Source organism: Adiantum capillus-veneris, chromosome 12, assembly GCF_014529385.1.
Source record: "Adiantum capillus-veneris isolate H3 chromosome 12, ASM1452938v2, whole genome shotgun sequence".
Classification (NCBI taxonomy): Eukaryota; Viridiplantae; Streptophyta; class Polypodiopsida; order Polypodiales; family Pteridaceae; genus Adiantum; species Adiantum capillus-veneris.
Window position 1 is genome coordinate 81239129 of NC_140942.1, and position 20890 is coordinate 81260018.

The 20890-nt window shown below is 47.0% G+C and overlaps 1 protein-coding gene across 1 annotated transcript in view; it reads right to left on the reverse strand.

Moving 5' to 3' along the window:
• Positions 1-1510: 1510 nt before the first annotated feature.
• Positions 1511-20890, reverse strand: part of LOC147446025 (uncharacterized) — a 30792-nt gene continuing 11412 nt past the window's right edge. Inside the window, exons 2-4 of the mRNA XM_086525348.1 lie at positions 3122-3750; positions 2619-3030; positions 1511-2542 (exon numbers count right to left, since the gene is read on the reverse strand). Coding sequence (XP_086381474.1) covers positions 1839-2542; positions 2619-3030; positions 3122-3750 — 1745 coding nt within the window. The 3' untranslated portion in view covers positions 1511-1838. The remainder of the gene's footprint in view (positions 2543-2618; positions 3031-3121; positions 3751-20890) is intronic.

Consider the following 20890-nt stretch of genomic DNA (forward strand, 5'->3'; position numbering starts at 1 on the left):
TACCATATGTGATGTTAAATTGCTTGTGAAACATGATCTTTCTTCAAAGAGCCAACACCATTGAAGGTTCCTTGTTAGAAACCCGATATCCAGCATGATACATTCAATATGAACATACCATTCAAACAATTCTTAAATCATTTGACCCTCTTAACATATTTGAGAGTACAATTCAAGCAAGTGTGAAATCATTTCACGTGCTACCATGTTTGTTTTGTGTAGTTGCATTCTCCATTAGCTAAGGGTGCCTTAGTCACCATATATATTAGCATACACCATGTCGAAGTATAACCCAATACTTGAATTAACAAACCCACATGGGTAGTTTATTTTCCAGCATCTCTTTATATGGTTGATTGCATCGTACCATGAGCATAAAAAAAGTCTCACCCAAAAGGGGCCTTTCTTTCATCAAATTTACCTAGCTGGCCAAGCAATATACTACCTCTACTTCAGTCATTTTTTCCACTCGATGTCTACCATCATGGTGCAACCAAACATTAGTTGATCCTCTAGGACTCAATTTACATAATGCTATGAAGGTGGAGCTATAACTTGATTTGTGAGTTGAAACGATGTAAACATCCGGACAGAGTACTTACAATCAGTAACTCTCCCTCTTGTACAAGGTAACATGTTCTCAATTCAAATTGTAAAAACATCTTGCGAGCACTAGGCAAAAAATACAATTTGGTAGTAAGTTTCAACTCTAAAGCACGAGCTTTCTACGACTTGACAAAAAAAACCATCTCACATTACCATCACAATTGGTTAGCAATCTGCATTGTCACCAGGTCTGCTTGCTTGATTCAAACCTTTTTACCGAGCATTTTCCTCGAAGTAGCAACTTCTCAAAATTCGTGGACCATGTAAAACCATAAAAGAGGAATATGTTTAATGGCCTTGACCACATATATTCACCACCAACAAAAGCAAAGTGTTCATCGATGTCCATCTTTACAACATACTGAGCACAAGCTTCTATAAGCAGCTCATTCTTATCCTTGCTCTCTTGGCTTTTGTATTCCCTGCACACGAGCAAAGTTAGATTAAAGCAGAGCTTTCTGTCCAGGGTCATGCACACCACCTGTGGTTTCTGAGGCTATGGAGATGTTCCCCCAACGTTCATAAAAACAAGGCAAGGGATTAGAAAAATACATGACCCCAGACAACAATCTCTACATTAAATCTAACTTTGCTTTTATGAAGGTTTCTAAGGCTATGGAGAAATCTAAAACCATCATACACCAAATCTAAAACCAAAGCAACTCAATTTAAGGACAGTTAAAGGAGTCGCAAAATGATCAGATTGATATGACATATGATGCATAAAAACATATTTACAGCATTAAAAAGGTCAAAGTAAATCTTCGACTACAGGTATAAACCTTACCACTAACTTGTGCATAACCTGACTATTCCAAAATATTTTCAACCATAACACACGAGTCAAGACAATGTTCACTGGTGAATCATGGCCATGGATACTTGACCAAAGAAAAACCAATCAGAAAAGAAAACAAAGAAAATGCTTACATCATATATACCATTTACAAAAAGAAAAAAGGCCTGTAGAAACTCTCCCGTCCATCCTTCCGTGAACGAGGTAATTCATGACCCTCAAAATCATGTAAATTGATGCAATACGTTTCCATCTCCTTTACACATTATTATCTACAATAAGTTGCATTTTTGGCACCAAGGCCAAAAAAGTTCAGGATAAACCCTGGGAACACAAGTCTACAATAAGTTGCATTTTTGGCACCAAGGCCAAAAAAGTTCAAAATACGACAATAGTAACCCTGGGAACACAAGTCATCTTCTTACCTTTGATGAAATCATACCTCCTCTCTGGTCGCCCTATTGTCAGCAAGTGCATTAACAACCACGTCTTCCCATTCAGGCTCCCCTTTCAAACATGTTGAGTTGCCATCGCTAATACCTGGCTTAAAACAGATAATTTCAATTTCATCTTCCTGACAAATACCCTGCTTCAGCTCTGCAATATCCATGTCTCCATCATTGGGTCCCCTCTCTGCTGAACCATAAAGGCAGTCTTCTTCTTCTTCTTGACAACCATGTCTCCTTTGGCAGCTGAAGTTAGATATTGAACATCCTGCCCCATTCTCACCATTGAGTAGGTATGATGTTTCAGACCAGACAAGGTAATCCTCATTAGGTGGCATAGCCTCATCTTCCCCGGGAGCATTGCATACAAGCTCTAAACTGGTGCTCGACCCTGAAGACCATTCCATGCAGCTCTCAGTGTAAGTCTTATTCAAATCCAGACCCTGTCTGGACAAAAGTAAAGATAACCGCTGTGCCACGTCATTTTCAAGATTTTTAGGAGGTACAATCGTGTGGTTTGTGGAAGGTTTGCTTAAGCCCCCACAGCAAGAGTTGTTTCCTTTCTCAGTTGATGGCCTGGACAAATCTGATGTAACAACACCGTGACTAGAGCTTGTCACAGTGTTCGAGTTTTCTTGTTTAAATGAAGTTCTAGTATCATCAATTGCAGTCTCGCTTTCCCTTTGCACCCCTCCTGGTACATCAGAGCAGTCGTAAAAATAAGTAGGTGATGATGCCCTCTTAACTAAGGAGGAACAAAATGCACTCACCTGAAAGCTTGAGATTTGTTAACTCCCGTTTCACGCCAGCTATCTCAGTTCTTATTTCCTTCATTTCTGATTGAGAGACTTTCAGTGCCTCCTGTGCATCACTCCAAAGATCCTTATAGATAGACACTGTGGCGTTGCTTTCAGCACGCTCATACCCTAATTCTGCTTGCAGTATTTGAAGCTCACCTCTCAATACTCTTAGCTCCTCCTTGGACACTTGCAGATCATTCATTAAATTTATACTTTGATACTCTCCTCCCATAGATCTAGCAGCAGTTGATTTTGGTGCATTTTGCAAGACTTCATGTTGAAAATCTCTCTTGAAAGAAAGGATGTGCGCAAACTGACTGGAAGCTTTCTGCAAACTGCCTGCTTCCACAGATACCTTCATAGCACTGAAGTCTTTTTGCTCCTGTTCAGCAGCATGCAGCTGTGTTAGCTTTGTGGAAAATAATATCAACACCTGAGAAAGTAATGACATAATAGTATGTGAAACAAGGGACCTGCTGATAGTTTGAATCTTCGCAAGAATTAGCCTCAATAGCAGAACATTGGAAGAGTCGATGAGACAGCATACAAATTGTGCTTTCTAGGACTAAGCAATCTGAGGGACTCAGAGCATTTATCGAAGTCTTAGACTCTGTAGACAGCAGCACCTTGGATAGATTGTGAATGCATTCAACTAACAGATGAGGCCCATTCGAGTAAAACCCAATATCTTCAGGCTCAATAAAAGTAGATTTTGGTTTTTCCTGATGTAATCTGTCAAGATCATTCACCTGCTCAAGATCTTGGGAATTGACAGGCTTAGGATATGCCATGCTTTGGCAAAGCTCCTTACTTGATTGCATGCTGGCATGATGATGTGACACACTTTTCATGCCCTGAACCTCTTTCTGATTTATGTCAGTGGAAAGAGAGAGAGTGGATGGTTTGAGATCTGAATGGTTGATAGACTCAATGGTATCTGATGTGATAGAAACTGGGTGTTTTCTGTCAATGTAATCTGCAGATTCACGCTCTTTGCTCAGATCGTAAGTAGTCTTAAGGAGGACGTTGCCTTCTTTCTGGACTCGCACATTTTTAACCAAGTTGGTTGTCATCTTAAGCTCACCTGCTTGACTCCCATAATCTGCCAAGAATTTTTAAACTCTCATTGATGATGACTAGAACAGAATTTCTTAGAGCAGACACCTTTTCAAAAGATACGCTTCAAAGAAGCGATGCACATAATGAAATTGATCGTGTTGTCGCTCACGGCAGACATAAGAAACATTCAGGAAAGGTCACAACAACCATCCAGAACAGCAGAAATAAAACCAAAGCAAGAACAGGTAGAGAGGCACTCTCTGGAGTGGCAGCATACATAACAGCAGCACTTGCAGGCCGTCTACAAGTATAAAGTGGCCTAATTCACTTATATGTACTTCACTCAATTTAATGCCTTCACTCAATTTAATGCCTTAACTTTGAGCCTACACCATGACCAGCCAGTATGTGACCGGCAAGTCACCTGACAAGGCAGTAAGACAGACCACCACCAGCGACCACGTACTGACTGAAAACAGAAGATAAATCAACAATTGAGACGAGAAACAGTGGGGCAGAGTTACCCACTCAGATGCATTGGCCCCTAAGGTAGGCACACCCCTTGCGGACCTGCGGTACTTTTTAATTAATCTCAGCTTGAGTATACAACTGCCAGCTGCCAGGGAGAGCCAGCTCTGCATGGGCAATACTGGCTCTCCCTAGGCTTATATTCAAAGGCCAGTGGCCACATCTACACGTAACGGTCTCAAAAGCGTCTACTATGAAGAACTGATGTCCAAAAGCTCAGAAATTCAACACTCTCAATAACTGGCCGAAAAGCTCTCCCAACGTCCAGCCCATTGTGTCATAACTGTACGACCCATGAATTGCGCCGCAATTCCCGTTGTAATCTGTACCACGTTTCACACGAGCTCCAGCTCAGACTCCAGTCTGCTCTTCAGGCCAGGCTCGGGGTAAGCTCTTCCTCTCCTCTTCCAGTACATTCAGGTCACGCCACATCACCAAGTTGTGCCACAGTAACCAAACCAATGCTGCTCTTCCACTGGTTACTAAGCATGCAATTATGACCTTCATTGTTTGAGGTGTTGTCTACAATCAAGCATGTTATCTGAAGTCTGGGGTACTACAACCACAGTTGTGATGCTATCCCATGTCCCCAAGTTGTGACACAATAACCAAACCAATGCTGCTCTTCCAATGGTTACTAAGCATGCAATTATAACCGCCATTGTTTTAGGCCAAGTACATTATCTGAAGTCTGGGGTACTACAATTTCTACCTACAGTTGTGACACTATCCCAAGTCACCAAGTTGTGGCACAGTAACCAAACCAATGGTGCTTTTCCAATGGTTACTAAGCATGCAATCATGACCTTCATTGTTTGAGTTGTAGTCTTACAGTGAAGCACATTATCTGAAGTCTGGGGTTCTGCAATTTCTACCTACATTTGCGACGCTATCCCACAGTACAGACGCATTGGTAGGACGTTGGATTGAGTGCAGTAATTGTATAGACTCTTTTATGGCTGAAAGAGAGACAGTTTTCAAGGTGTTCTGTTGATGATTTGTCATGACATTAAGATAGCAGAACTTGATACACCAGGAATGGACTAACCTTTCCTCTATGTACAAAAGCAATCTTTTTATTGAAAATGTCCACTGTCAACAGTAGCATGTAGCTATGCATAGCCAACAGCACAAAGGTCATATCTAGCAGAGGGGTAGCAGGTTGATGATTCAGTTGCACCTTTGTTTCAAGAGTGTAACTATGTTACATTATTACATCTAGTCCTAGTTACTGATACGAGAAGTGCCATGCCAAGGAGGGCCCCTGCACTTGGATGGTCGCAACTCTTCGCTCTAGAGAGATGCCTCTTCGCCAAAAGCCACACTCCTTCGACGATTGGTCACACCCCTTCACCCTGTTGGGGTAAGCCCAACTTGCAGCACCATGTAGGAAAGTGTTGTGCCACCTAGGAAAGGATAAATGTTGACATGGTCCAATAGAAAAAGGATGCAACCCATATAGCCAATGATTGTACAGCACAAAGCCTATATAGAGGCTACTTTCTAATCAATCAATTGCACTTTGAGTCCTACCATTGTCTCTCTACTCTCTCTCTCTCTCTCTCTCTCTCTCTCTCTCTCTCTCTCTCTCTCTCTCTCTCTCTCTTACCCCACGCGCTGTTCCCCCCGCCGCCCCTCCCCGGTCCCCCTCTCTCTCTCTCTCTCTCTCTCTCTCTCTCTCTCTCTCTCTCTCTCTGTTCCCCCCGCCGCCCCTCCCCGGTCCCCTCTCTCTCTCTCTCTCTCTCTCTCTCTCTCTCTCTCTCTCTCTCTCTCTCTCTCTCGCCCCCCCCGCCCGGGCCCCTACCGCCTCACGCTCCACCACCCGTCGCGCCCGTCGCTAATGTGGGTGCACACGCACACCTAGTGACCCCCCTTGCGGACGACCCCCCCCACTCGCTCAGCTGCCGCACCCGCTGCTAGGGGGGGTGCACGCGTCATCTAACTCCCTTGCGGAAGGCGATCAAGCATGAGGAAGATGAACGATAAAGCCGACCCCTTGGAGGATGCCATTCAAAAATGCAAAGAGGAAATGACGGAGACCGTTACCAAGTTGAACCGCAATCTCTGGGGCACAATAAACATACTCGAAGGACGCGTGTTGATCCAAGAGAGCAAGATAAGCACGCTGGAAGACCGAGTGACGGCCCAAGAGGAAGAGATCGCGTCACTCAAGAAAGATCTCGCCGAAGCACGATCAAGAAACACACTGGAAGAGGGCGAACTGCAACCCTCAGTAATCGACGAAATCAACACCATCAAGGAACAAGTACGGGCCATCAAAGAGGGAGAAGAGCAGCACAAAGAAATGACGACTTCTTGGGTGGATGTTCTTACCAAAACTCAACAGAAGGCGGACGAAGCCGAGCAATGGAACAAGGTGGCCAGGAAAGGAAAAGGCAAGGAGATAACGCCCACGTCCACACCCAACAACATCATCGATCAGACACTAGAGGAGGAGCAGAGGAGAAGGGTGCGCGCTTTACATGTGAGAATTTGCGGTCTTAAAGACAAAGGCAATGTGGACGAAGAAGTAAAAGAACTCACAACCTTGATGGGGATTCCTGAGCCGACGCACACAAGGGCATGGAGAGTGGGCAACATAAAGAAAAATGGAAGCAGTGGAGAAACCTCAAAAGAAAGAGCACTCATCCTCCGTTTTCCCTCCATGGAAGCAAAGAAGTCATTCCTAAAGAAAAGACCAACTCTCAAAGAGACTGGCATCTTTCTCGAGGATGATCTCACCAACTCGCAGATTGCTCATATGCAGGAAGTAATGCCGGAGATTAGAGCGGCAAGGGGAAAAGGCAAGATCGCTTTTTACCGAGACGGGAAAGTGGTGATACTAGAGCGACGCTCCACATGACGGTGCGAGACTTATGGGACCACACTCAAAGTAGCTGCCTGGAACTGCAATGGATCTATGCGTCTTGATGTGGGGGCTTTTGAGGATAGCTTTACTGGAAGAGACATCATCTTTTACTCTGAGACACACCAGGCCCCTGAGCAATCCATGCCTCACATCAGCGGATACAGGTGGGAGACAGCCTATAGACAGGAGACACGCTCAGAGCACAGAGGGCGGGGCTCGGGAGGAGTGGCAGTGTTATTTAGAGAGGATCTGCAGCCACTGATACATATAGTCTGCAGGGACGAGCAGGTTAGGTACATGTGGGTGAGACGGAAAGCAAAGACAGGCAGATACCTCTATGTAGCTATTTGCTACTTTCCCCCGAGTACATCAGTTTATGCATCACCCAAAGGACAGTCCCCTTTCTCTATTTTGGATGATGACATATGGGAGTTCTCTAGGGACGGTGACATTGTCATCCTAGGGGACTTCAATGCTAGGACTGCCCATCACCAGGCAGTGTTTTATGATACTTCAGAGCAGATGCTAAGAGAACTAGATGTTGAAGAGACGGGCCTTTCCAGAATATCACACGATATGGAATATACTGAGTATGGGCGACACCTGATAGACATGGGCACTGCACATGGATTGGCCATCTTGAACGGCCTACAGAGATTTCTTGCAGCAGAAGGATTTACATGCTTCCCACACAGACATGGAGCCAGCACAGTGGACTATGTCATGGCACAGCCGAATCTCATCTCCAGTATCCACGATCTCACAATTGGGCCCAGACCGGTCGGGGTGGCAGTGGATCATGCTCTAGTGTTAATGACCATCTCCTTCCAGTTCAGTGTAGCACACAAGCCACGAGTAGTAGCCCCTACTAGCTACACATTCACACGGGAGACGGATTCTGTATACATGGACGGAATCTACAGACGCCTATGCACTGAGGACCCGGGGCGACCTCTGGAGGAGCTAACTACTATACTGACACAGACACTACATGAGGCAGCAGCAGAAGCCTACCCACACACCCAACCTGAGCAGAGCCGCCGATCGGGGAGACTAGAGCCAGACTCCAGAGGGAGGTGCTATTGGGGGACGTCACTCACAGACAGTCACAAATTGACTTCCGACGCTTGGTGCGGCGAAAGAAGAGGGCTTTTTTGGCTCGACTCGAGAAGGATCTATATCAGCTATTCTTAAGTCAGGACTCGCGTGAAGCGTGGCGGCTCTTTCATGAGCAGTCCCCTCCCCCCCCGGCTATTTCCTCCACAGAGACATGGGGTCAGTACGCATCATCTTTGTACACAGTACCCAGACAGCCGCCCCTCCCCAACCCCCCCGATCCATGCCCACATGCATGTGGCTTTTTCACCGCTGAGATGGTGAAGAAAGCTATTGACAGGATGAAGACTGGGAGAGCATATGATCATGATGGCCTAGTCGCAGAGCATTTCATGCATGCCAAAGACCTACTAGCAGAGCTCCTAGCATTTATGTTACACCGGGCCATGTGTGAGGGCCTACCGGACACTTGGAGCCTATCTACGATCGTACCTATCTTCAAATCAGGAGACCCCATGGAACCTGGGAATTATCGCACTATTATGATTGGGCACACATTGGCACGGCTGTATGCATCCATTCTTGAGCAACAGCTGAGTAGATGGGCAGAGAGGGAAGGAATACGTGCAACTGGGCAAGCAGGATTCAGGAGAGGCTTCTCCACTCTTGACCATATCCTAACACTCAGGGCCATCATCGAGGAAGGCAGATCTCATAGGAGACGGATTTATTGTAGCTTTGTGGACTTCCGCAAAGCTTTCGTCATGGTACCCAGAGCTAGACTGATGCGCAGATTACAGGAAATGGGAGTACCCACAGAACTCATTTGGGGAATCATGGCATTGTACAGATCAGTAGTAGGGCATGTACGCACCCCGGAGGGACTTTCTACACCGGTTCACTCCACTATTGGGGTGAAGCAAGGCTGCCCGCTCTCTCCTACCCTTTTCAGTATGTATGTGGATGAGGTTTCTGACTACATTGACAGCAATGGGGATAAAGGTGCTCAGTTGGCAGGGACATGGATTCCACTTTTGTTATATGCTGATGACATAGTGTTGATCTCCGAATCCCCAGAGGGAATGCAACGTCAATTGGATGCTTTGCACACGTTTACACACGAAAGTGGTTTGTCTGTCAACCTGGGTAAAACCAAGGTTATGGTGTTTAACACCACCCCACAGTGGATAAGGAGGTCAGCACCTACATTCACATACGGCCACGAGACTGTGGAGTACACCGACGCTTACACTTACCTTGGAGTGGTTTTTAGCGGATCTACATTCTCACTCAGAAGAGCAGCAGAGACCAGACTTACTAGAGCCCACGCAGCATTGGGTAGATTGGAGAGGATGTGTTCGCAGGTTCAGTTTCAGGAGCCCCGAACGAAGCTCTGGCTCTTTGACACCTTGGTGGCTTCAGCACTGCTCTATGGAACAGAGAGATGGGGACCTTCACTGGATCACCACGGGAGGCCGGGTCGCTCAGACGGATGGGGGAACATGGAGAAACCTCTCGTCTCTATGATCTCGCGGCTCATTAGAGCCAAGGCATCAGTACCACGTGCCATTATCCGAGCAGAGCTAGCGGCCCCCCCACTTGTGGTGGAGGCGCTCACCAGATCGGTCTCCTTCATAAACCGCACATGGGAACTTCCTAGAGACAGATATGCTCGCATAGCACTTGAATCCTCTCGACAGTTAGCCATACAAGGAGATACAACATGCTGGTATGAGGAGATGGCATCATGGTTTCGGGCACATGGGTTCAGCATAGACAGGCTGCCACCATTCCATTACTCACTGGATGCACCATCTCTCACTCTTACATAGTCAGAGATCACCAAGCTCATCCGCCAAGACCTAACCCAGCTAGACACCAGGAGGACATGGATAACAACCAGCACAGGAGTTGGGCACAAAGATGGCTTTCTACAGAGACCGCCTTCTCCAGCTTACGGAAGATGGTTTTGTGGCGAGACCCAGATACATGGATACCCACTTGTCTCATGGGATACGATGTGCTATTGGCCAGTTACGCACATCTTCTCACCAGTTGCGGATTGAGACTGGGAGGTACAGCGGAGTACCAGCAGAGGACAGGACATGCCCCTTGTGTAACACGGAACCTGAGACAGAGCTACACTATACATGCCGCTGCCCCGTCTACTACGAGATACGAGGTCGCTTCCACTGCCTGTTCAGAGAGGGTTTTGGACCACTCTCAAGAGTCATGGGATACGAAGATCAGAGATGTTTGGGTTTGTTCTTACTCGAGTTGCGTAGACACAGAGATAGCCTGATGAATGGCGAGGCTAGCCAGTCTCAAAGACGGATCACAAACTTCTTCAAAGCAGGCACGGGACGGCCGCAAGAGCCACTCCCACAACAGAGCTCCCCCTCGTCTCACACGAGAGGCACACTGATTGACCGAGCGATTGAATAGGGAAATCCAGGCGCCCACGACTGCGAAGAACTACACAGCATCGACGGATTCTACGACAGAAAATTCGGAGCACGCTGGCCAAGCATGCACGACGCCCGGTCAGACTACTAACCATGGAGGAAATTGATGAGATTCGCCAACGCCGATGCTAGATCTCTTGTGATTCAACCATCCCAACAAGCCACCCAAATTTTCCCGCTTAATCTTATGCTTGGCTCACATCGACCAACTTAGGCCCCCATAGTAGATATCTTTGTTTTGTACTGTTATTAGGCTATTTGGTTACTCTGACTTTGTATCAGATCCACCACTTTGTAACTTTCGGGTCTCACAGGTCATTATGGCCTTTTGAAGACGTTAATATAACATTTCATTTCTCTCTCTCTCTCTCTCTCTCTCTCTCTCTCTCTCTCTCTCTCTCTCTCTCTCTCTCTCTACATTGTAGATGAGGTTTTTGACTACATTGAGAGAGATGGTGATAGAGGTGCACAGCTAGCAGGGACATGGATTCCACTATTGTTATATGCTGATGATATTGTTTTGATTTCTGACTCTCCGGAGGGGATGCAACGTCAACTGGATGCTTTGCATAGGTTTGCCCAAGAAAGTGGTTTGTCCGTCAACCTTGGTAAAACCAAGGTCATGGTTTTTAATACCACCCCACAGTGCATCAGGAGGTCCGCGCCCGCCTTCACATACGAACAGGAGAAGGTGGAGTATACAGATGCTTACACTTACCTTGGAGTGGTTTTCAGTGGACCAGCATTTTCATAGAGAAGGGCAGAAGAGACTAGATTGACCAGAGCCCATGCAGCATTGGGTAAATTGGAAAGGATGTGTTCACAGGTTCAGTTTCAGGAGCCTCGGACGAAGCTCTGGCTCTTTGACACTTTGGTGGCCTTTGTATTGCTCTATGGAGCTGAGATTTGGGGACCTTCACTGGACCATCATGGGAGGACAGGCCGCAATGATGGATGGAGGGACATGGAGAAGCCTCTGGTCTCTATGATCTCACGGCTCATTAAGGCCAAGACTTCAGTACCACGTGCTATTATACGAGCAGAGCTAGCTGCCTCCCCACTGGTAGTTGAGGCGCTCACCAGATCTGTCTCCTTCATACACCGCATGTGGGAACTTCCCAGAGACAGATATGCACGCCTTGCATTTGAGTCTTCTCGACGGTTAGCCGTGCAGGGAGATACAGCATGCTCGTATGGGGAGATGGAAGTCATGGTTTCAGGCGCATGGATTCAGTATAGACAGATTGCCTCCTTTCCAGTACTCACTGGATGCGCCCTCTGTGACTCTTACACAATCCGAGATCACCAGGCTCATTCGCCAGGACTTGACTCAGCTAGACACCAAGAGGACATGGATACAGCCAATTCAAGAGCTAGGCACGAAGATGGCTTTCTACAGAGAGCATCTCCTCCAACTTACGGAGGATGGTTTTGTGACGAGGCCCAGATAAATGGACACTCACCTATCTCATGGGATACGATGTGCTATTGGCCAGATACGCACATCTTCACACCAGCTGCGGATCGAGACTGGGAGATACAGCAGAATACCAGCAGAGGCCAAGACATGCCCCCTGTGTGACATCGAGCCTGAGACAGACAGAGTTGCACTACACATGCCACTGCCCCGTCTACTACGAGATACGAGGCCGCTTCCATTGCTTGTTCAGAGAGGGCTTTGGACCATTCTCTAGAGTCATGCCCTATGAGGATCAGAGATGCCTGGGTTTGTTTTTGCTCGAGCTACGCAGACACACAGAGAGCTTGATGAGAGGAAAGACTAGCCAGTCTCAGAGACAGATCACAGACTTCTATTTGCATACCGATTCTTGATTAGCACCCCGTTGGTTAGTGTGAGCACATTCTAAGATTTGTGTAATGTGCAGCGGAAGTGAATGATGGTGTATGGCTCAGGATGAGTGATCAATGGGTGCTCAAGGTTCCTGTTATTGACGGGAAGGGAGAGCCTTCCTTGACTTAATGAGAGAATGTGCAATGACCAAAACACGAGAGCGGAAGGCAACTGTGAATGAGTGTGCAAAGAGTGCTAGAGAGAGAGACAAGAAACGACACCAGATGGGGTCCCAAACCCCCTCCAGATGGGATCTGTCTCCTTCTATGGAGCTGAGATTTGGGGACCTTCACTGGACCATCATGGGAGGACAGGCCGCAGTGATGGATGGAGGGACATGGAGAAGCCTCTGGTCTCTATGATCTCGCAGCTCATTAAGGCCAAGACTTCAGTACCACATGCTATTATACGAGCAGAGCTAGCTGCCTCCCCACTGGTGGTTGAGGCGCTCACCAGATCTGTCTCCTTCATACACCGCATGTGGGAACTTCCCAGAGACAGATATGCACGCCTTGCATTTGAGTCTTCTCGACGGTTAGCCGTGCAGGGAGATACAGCATGCTCGTATGGGGAGATGGAAGTCATGGTTTCAGGCGCATGGATTCAGTATAGACAGATTGCCTCCTTTCCAGTACTCATTGGATGCGCCCTCTGTGACTCTTACACAATCCGAGATCACCAGGCTCATTCGCCAGGACTTGACTCAGCTAGACACCAAGAGGACATGGATACAGCCAATTCAGGAGCTAGGCACGAAGATGGCTTTCTACAGAGAGCATCTCCTCCAACTTACGGAGGATGGTTTTGTGACGAGGCCCAGATAAATGGACACTCACCTATCTCATGGGATACGATGTGCTATTGGCCAGATACGCACATCTTCACACCAGCTACGATCGAGACTGGGAGATACAGCGGAATACCAGCAGAGGCCAAGACATGCCCCCTGTGTGACATCGAGCCTGAGACAGACAGAGTTGCACTACACATGCCACTGCCCCGTCTACTACGAGATACGAGGCCGCTTCCATTGCTTGTTCAGAGAGGGCATTGGACCATTCTCTAGAGTCATGCCGTATGAGGATCAGAGATGCCTGGGTTTGTTTTTGCTCGAGCTACGCAGACACACAGAGAGCTTGATGAGAGGAAAGACTAGCCAGTCTCAAAGACACATCACAGATTTCTATTTGCATACCGATTCTTGATTAGCACCCCGTTGGTTAGTGTGAGCACATTCTAGGATTTGTGTAATGTGCAGCGGAAGTGAATGATGGTGTATGGCTTAGGATGAGTGATCAGTGGGTGCTCAAGGTTCCTGTTATTGACGGGAAGGGAGAGCCTTCCTTCACTTAATGAGAGAATGTGCAATGACCAAAACACGAGAGCGGAATGCAACTGTGAATGAGTGTGCAAAGAGTGCTAGAGAGAGAGAGACAAGAAACGACACCAGATGGGGTCCCAAACCCCCTCCAACCCCCCCCCCCCCCCCCCCCCCCCCCCCCCCCCCTCTCTCTATTGCTAGAGAAGTATTTGCTTTAGATTGCACAAAGGTCTGTTACAATGCTTCTGGATGCTATGATGCTAATGAGGCTATGTCAACAACAACGGATGATGACGACGACAACGACAACAATACTAAGGCTAAAAACTGAAAATGCGAGGGATCTGCAACTGAATCACCGTTGGTGCAGCCAAAGTTGGTCCGTGTTGGGAAGCGTGCAATGTGATGTTGTGTATGCTGACATGTGCATGGTAAAGGGTTGAAGCCAATATGGAAGACCTGGGCAGGACAGTGGCAGCGGAAATGTATGCTTAAGGTGGTTTTTTAGGCCAGGAAGACCTCCAAAGTGGGCTAATTGGGATGGCAGGTCAAAGTGCCCGAGATGTTGAGTTAGTGCTCTAGAATGTGGTCTCCGAGATGCTCTAGGAGCCCGTCCAGATGGCTCGTCAAACGAAGCCATGGTGTGCGAGATATGCCGGTTTAAATTTAAAAGGTCTTGCAGATTCGCGACGGGCAAGGCAGAAGGGGATAGGTAGCCCGAGCTGAAACAGGAAAGTAGGTGTGTAAAGCTTGAGTTGTGGTGCATGCCGGTCTTTCCAGATCATCAATCGAGGCTCTAGAGTGCAAGTTATTGGCAGGTGAATGTTTATCGCGGGCCAGTTATGGGCCAACTTGTCAGCACTAGGAGGCGTGCCAACTGGGAAGTTTTTGGCCTCGACCAGATTCCAGAATGGCATATGCATTGTGGGATTAGTCGGAATTGACGGCATGTCAAACGGAGCCCGGACCATGCGGATATTGAGGACTTAAGTTTGTGCCATATCACGGTGATGCGGTGCCAGGTAATCCTTTCCAGTTTTGGTCGCAACGAAGGGAGGGCTTGGAGAAGTCAAGATGAGGCGAATTTCTCACGATTTGGAGCCGGCACAACAGAGTTTCAATGTGGCTTGATGCAATGGGTACTCGGCGAATCGACATGGAAGCAGCGACAGCATGGGAAATGGATGCTAAAGAACCCCTCAGTTAAAAATGGAAAAAGAAATGGTGGTTGGGGTTTGGAAAGAAAAGGGATGCTAATACTTAAGGGAAGTACCAAAAATAGTCCCAACACTGTTGATAAAAGTTAGCTTTTTTTAGAAAGTGTGGATGGAGAACTCTCAAAGGGAAAAAAACAAGCCATGATTTAAGAGAGAAAAAGAAGAAGCAAGGGAGCAGCGACGGCGCCATTGTTGCCCCTTGAGAGTAAAAAAGAGAAGGGCAAGGGTTTTCTAGAAAAGGGCCCAAGGAGTATTTTTAGGGGGAGACTGTTTTCGAACAACGAGAGCTCCTTGACCTTCTTCTTCTTTTGGCTCTATCGAACATGAAGCGAGCCCAAGAGGGGTTTTTTCTTCGGGCCAAAGGGAGCTCAAGAGAGAAGAGAGCTCGAGTGTGTGCTTTTGCAACGAAGGTAGGAGGAGAGAGGCTCCATCACAGTGATGGCACCAACGAGGGCTGCGGCGGTCCGGATTTTTATGCCCGTCGAGGTTGTGCCGATAAAGCCGGTTGTAATTGGCCATCTTGGATAAAGAGAAACAAGGATTGTCTGCATTCTAGCGTCATTTCCTCTTCCCCCCCTCTGTTCTACAGCTCTTGTGCTTGTGTGTACGCAATGTCGGGTGTGTGTGTAGGCAAGTGTAACAAACTGCTGACGTGTCAAAGCCTAAAGAATGGAGTCAACGTACAGATGTGGCTGAGGGGCCTAAACCCTAATGTCTGCCAGAAACCCTAACTGCTGAAACCCTAATGCTGGAAACCCTAACCCTAAAACCTGCAAACCCTAATTCTGAAAACCCTAACCCTAAAACCTGCAAACCCTAATCTCTGCCAAAAACCCTAACCCTAATCCTTAGGCAACAGACAAATTTCAAAAATTGCGTTGACATGATGACATGGTAGGCTGTACGGATTTCCGTAAATTGCGCTAGCAGCTTTTTGGCTTTGCTTTTGAACCAGAAGCTTTTGAGTTTTAAAGGCTTTTTACTATAACTGCTTTTCAGGCCAAGGGCCTTTAAATATGAAGCTAGGGCTCATTCTCTGGCATGCTTCAGTACGAAGGTGCAGAGTCTGGAGTACCAGCTTGTACTGTGTTGATGCAATATAAAGAAATACCGAAAGGGGCGCCAAGGTCTGGGGCCAATACTCTCTGGGGTGGAATTCCGCCACTCCGTGTCGCGTGTCGTCTCTCTCTCCATTTCAGTTCAGTTGTTATTTGAAGTGCTTAAAGTTGTTCAGTCTATTCTTTTCTATTGGCACGTGGTGCCCGCCTTGTGAAAGCAAGTGTGGCCGATTCGAACCGATGGTGCCTTGTTGCAAAGAGAGAGAAAGAGGATCTCGGTGCGTGTGGAAAGCGGTGGAATGTGTCGTGCGGAGGCTATGTGTTAAATGGCGGTCTGGTACAGTGTGGTTGAGTTGACAAGTGTACAGGCAGTGGTCTGCTAGCAAGAATATGCCTTTTGGAGGTGTTTTTCGAGAGGACAGGGGTGTTGTGGTTATTGAGCTATATAGCGGCAATTGTTTGTGTGTAAGGCGTGTTCCCCATTCCCCCTCTCTATCTTCTGGAGCCCCCACGGAGGAGCACGCTGATTGCTCCCTCGTGATGCATTTGTAAGCGAACAGCAGAGTGCTTGCCCGATTTTCAGTGGTGATGAAGATGAAATGAGTGGCTCGTAAATTTCACACGTGGAGTGACGAAGAAAAGGTGGAGACAGTGCCGTTGGTAGCGAGGTAAAGCAAAAGCCTGGTTTGATGGTTTGAAAGCTACACATAAGCAAGACTTGATTGGTTTCCAAGACCGGTTTTCTACACAGGTTTTGCAAGGTGGTGTCCGATGTTGAAGTGGATACAAGGAACAAAGGCATACGACAGGATGTGAGTGAAAATTTTGATGCTTTTGTGGATAAGTTTGAAGCATGCTGGAGAGATCTGGTGGCTGTTACCCAAGTGGCCAATGCACAATTCTTCAAGCGGGAGAAGTCCTAGGTTGTCTGCATCCGTACATTCGAGAGAAGGTTAGCTATGAAGATCCGAGAGGCTATGCCAAGGCTGTCAGAATTGCCAAGGTGAAGAGCAAGAAAATGAAAGAAAGTTGGAGTTAGGATTATTAAAGCCTACAGATTGTGTGTTTGTTGCGACAGCAGGGTGTTCTATGGACCAATCATGGATGGTGCCAAATGTGCGAAGGGCGGAGCCTGCTAAGGTAAGGCCTTCGATCAATTATGTTCCTTTGGAGTTGCCTATTTGTGAGGTGCCCGTGTCGATTGTGGAGGAGCTCGTCAACGGAGATGAGCTTTTTGTTAAAGAAGATCTGTATGCAGAGGAAATACCAGATGCCAAGTGCCCAGTGCAGCCAAAAGAGGTGGAGCATGTTCTTATGGAGTGCTTGTACGAAAGGGTAACAAATCGCAGCCAATTGTAGGTGTCGAGAGCTTCAGGTTTAAGGACAAGACGATGGTCCAGCTTTTGTGGAGCAACTAGAGGATGATGATGCTGATATCGAATCGGCCTATGGTGAACATGATGATGCTACAAGCTGGAGTTCTGGGAAACAAGCGAGGAGGATAGAGATACGAGCTGGGAGACAAAATCCAAAGAGCCGGTGTTGGTAAAGGTAAAGTTACCTTGTTATATGCATGAAGATGTGGTGGTTGCCACCATGAATGAAGAGCGGGTAAGAGTGTCGGAGCTTGGAAATGGAGACATGCAAATGAGGTGTGATGTGTGGCACCATTGCTGATGACGATGCTTGTCAAGGTAGCTGTGAAAGGTGCTTTGATTGTACAGAAGGTATAGGGTTTTTGTCACGAGCACGTGGCAGTTGTTAACTATGTCACGAGGACGTGGCGACTGCTAACCTTAGTTGTTGGTTTCTTTCCAATGATTTTTGTTTTATTTTTGAGACCCTCTTTTTGAAGTTGCAATTGGTTGGACATTGTATGGCAGGGTAGATGGTCAGATGACCGGTGGGAGCACAACGAATGCATCTCCTAGAAATTACCGAACTGCTATTTTGGGCCATGAAATGTGTTCGCGTCATTACCTTCGGAATGACAAGGGGAACATTTTACAACTCTGCCGCGAAGTCAGTTGGGTTACCAGTCGGGAGATTTTTAGGCAGCAACCCCGAAACGGGAAAATGTCTGTAAACGCGCCAAGTGGCACATTCCTGTGCACTTTCCTCTTGCATCAAGAAGTGGCACTGATTTTTAAGCTGGGAGAGGTCTCATTTTGCAATTGTCACAGGTTGAGAGCTATGGAGTGCTTCCTTACCACTCTATGTACGGTGTGGTGCTAGGAGTGATGCCCTGCACACTACACACTGCTCTCTCTCTCCCCTACGTGCAGTTATGTGATGCCCCACAAGAGGGCTCTTCAATTGACTGATGTACAGCTATGTGGTTTCATGCTTTTGTGCTGAGGCAAGAGCCTCCTTGAGCAGGAACAAGGGTAGCTAATTGCTACTCCAAAGCAGGCACCAGTGAGGGTCATAACCTCACCGTACAGGTGCGTTTTCAGTCCTGTGTATGTGCTGTAATTTGACTGTTTTTCAGCCATACGAACGCCAGAACCATTGGGAACAGTGCCCCACTGACAAAGGACAGTTCGGGGACTGTTTAGGACTGAAAACAGGACAAAAACCAATAAATACAGCGTCCTGAATTTACTATTTTTGGGCAGGAATCAGAGGGTTTATGGCAATGGAAGTGAGTTCCAACAGGGGAATTGGTTTCGCGCAAGTTTTGGGGTTGTTATGCTGCCGAGATTTGGTCAAAACAGGTGGTATCTAGCTGGATACACGTAAAGGATTCCCAGGACTCAACTATATAATTTACCCTCTCAAAGTATAAAGAAATATCGAAAGGGGCACCAAGTTTGGGGCCTACAAGTTGTCGGCGTCTGCTCGGAGCATTCCAGCTTCCGAGCCATGTGTGTGCTTGAGCATTAATTCCCGTTGCACGTTCCTTTCGCAAAGTACTCTCTCTCTCTCTCTCTCTGTGTCTAAAGTAAAGTAAAGAATTTCGGGTGAAAGCCAAAGTCCACCGCCCTATGGGCCGGTTTCAAGGTTCCGTTGTTGGGACATCAATCACTTTTTCCTCAAAGAGTGAGCCTCGGTTGTTTTGGGTAAAGACAGAGTACAGGAACGCGGGATTACACTATGGCTGACAAGGGGAAGGGCATTATGGAAGAGGGTTCCTCTTTGAAGGACAGACAGGAAACTGCTATGGTGTTCGAGATTGGCGAGAGCTCACGGCCACGTCAGTTTATACCTCCAGTTGATGTCAATGTCCCTCCAATAGTACAGGGCTTTATGACTTGGCAACTTGAGGATGATGCGTTTAGGACTCAGTTAGTTGCCGTGGTGAATGTCTTTTCGCAACTGATGCAAAATCCAAGGTTTATGGAGTTCTTGCAAGCGCCACCAGTGCAACAGCAAAATAGGCAACCTACACCGCGAACAAAGCTTGTTGAGGCTCAAGCCCAAGTACTCTATGCGACTCCGCAGGATTAGGAACACTCGCATGTTGCGGAGTCAGGGGCTCCAAAACAGGTTCCTCCCGTGTTTGAACATGTGGCTAGTGTTAGAAACCAAGGTATAGAATTTCCATGAGCTCACCCCCTTACAACTTAAAAATATAGCTAACAAATCAACAAGTCAAAGTAGCAAGAAAGGTGTTACCCTATTATGGTAGTGATGTGTGTGAACACGCTTAGGACTGTCGGGGTATTTTTTTCCCTCTCTAAGAGGTTTTTTTCACCGAGCTTGTACATGCACACATCACTCTAGGGAAATATCTTTGTATTGGCACACTCTGTGTTGTGTGCTTTTGAGCTTCTTCTCCATCTTCACGTGCATTGCTACATCCATATTTCCAAAATTGGTATCAAAGAAGGCTTCCATATCCAGGGCATCGTCGCTCAAAACCTTCCAGCTCACATTTTCCAATTGAGGTGATTTTTGGTGAGCATTCGCATGGCAATATAACCTTTGGGCTCATTTTGAGCCCAGCTTAATTCGAGCCCATTTCAACCTCTGTTTCCACTCGTTCTTTTCTGAAAGTTTTTTGACAATGCAGATTTCTGCAACACAAGCACTTTGTAGTCTTCTTGTCACGTGACACATCCAACCATATGTGTCCGTGGACAAGCTACAGCATGACCAAGGTTCAATTCAGTCAAGTCAATCTAGAATAGGAAGTGATCTGGCACTTTTGTGAGTCTGTTCGCAGACCGTGCATGACCTGACACTTAAGAGTAGATGCATATCCTCTGGTTGCACACTGCACGATCATCAACATTACCATCAGAATCCATCAGGAGCATTTTCCAATGCATTCAACCTATTTTCCCTATTTTTGACATTTTTCACTTATTATTTTTAAGTGACTTGTGTTGAGAATTGGGTAGGGCAATTTGCATAAGATAATATATAAGGAAACCAAAGCTTGCACTTTCTGGCAGAAGAGGCAGCAGGAGCACTGCTCAACAAGCAACTTCATCACCAACACCCCTGGCGTTTTTCCCCTCAAGGTTAAGCATCAGATTTTCAGCATTAAGCACCAGCGCTTACATCAGCATCAAACCTGCGTTTTCAGCCCCATCAGATCTGCGTTTTTAGACACCAGCAGCCAGCATTTTTTATGACCATGACCAGCGTTTTTGAGGACAGCATTTCAGCGTTTTATGAACAGCAAAACCAGCGCAAGAGAGCCCCTACAGATCAGCGGATTCAGCCTTTCAGATCAGGGTTTTCCTCTGCAGTAAAATCAGCAGCAGACCAGCGATTTCTTCAGCCATAAGACAGCAGCAAAACCAGCGTTTCCAATAGATCTGTCATCATCACCGTTCTCGTCGTCACCGTCGACTTCGGCATAGCAA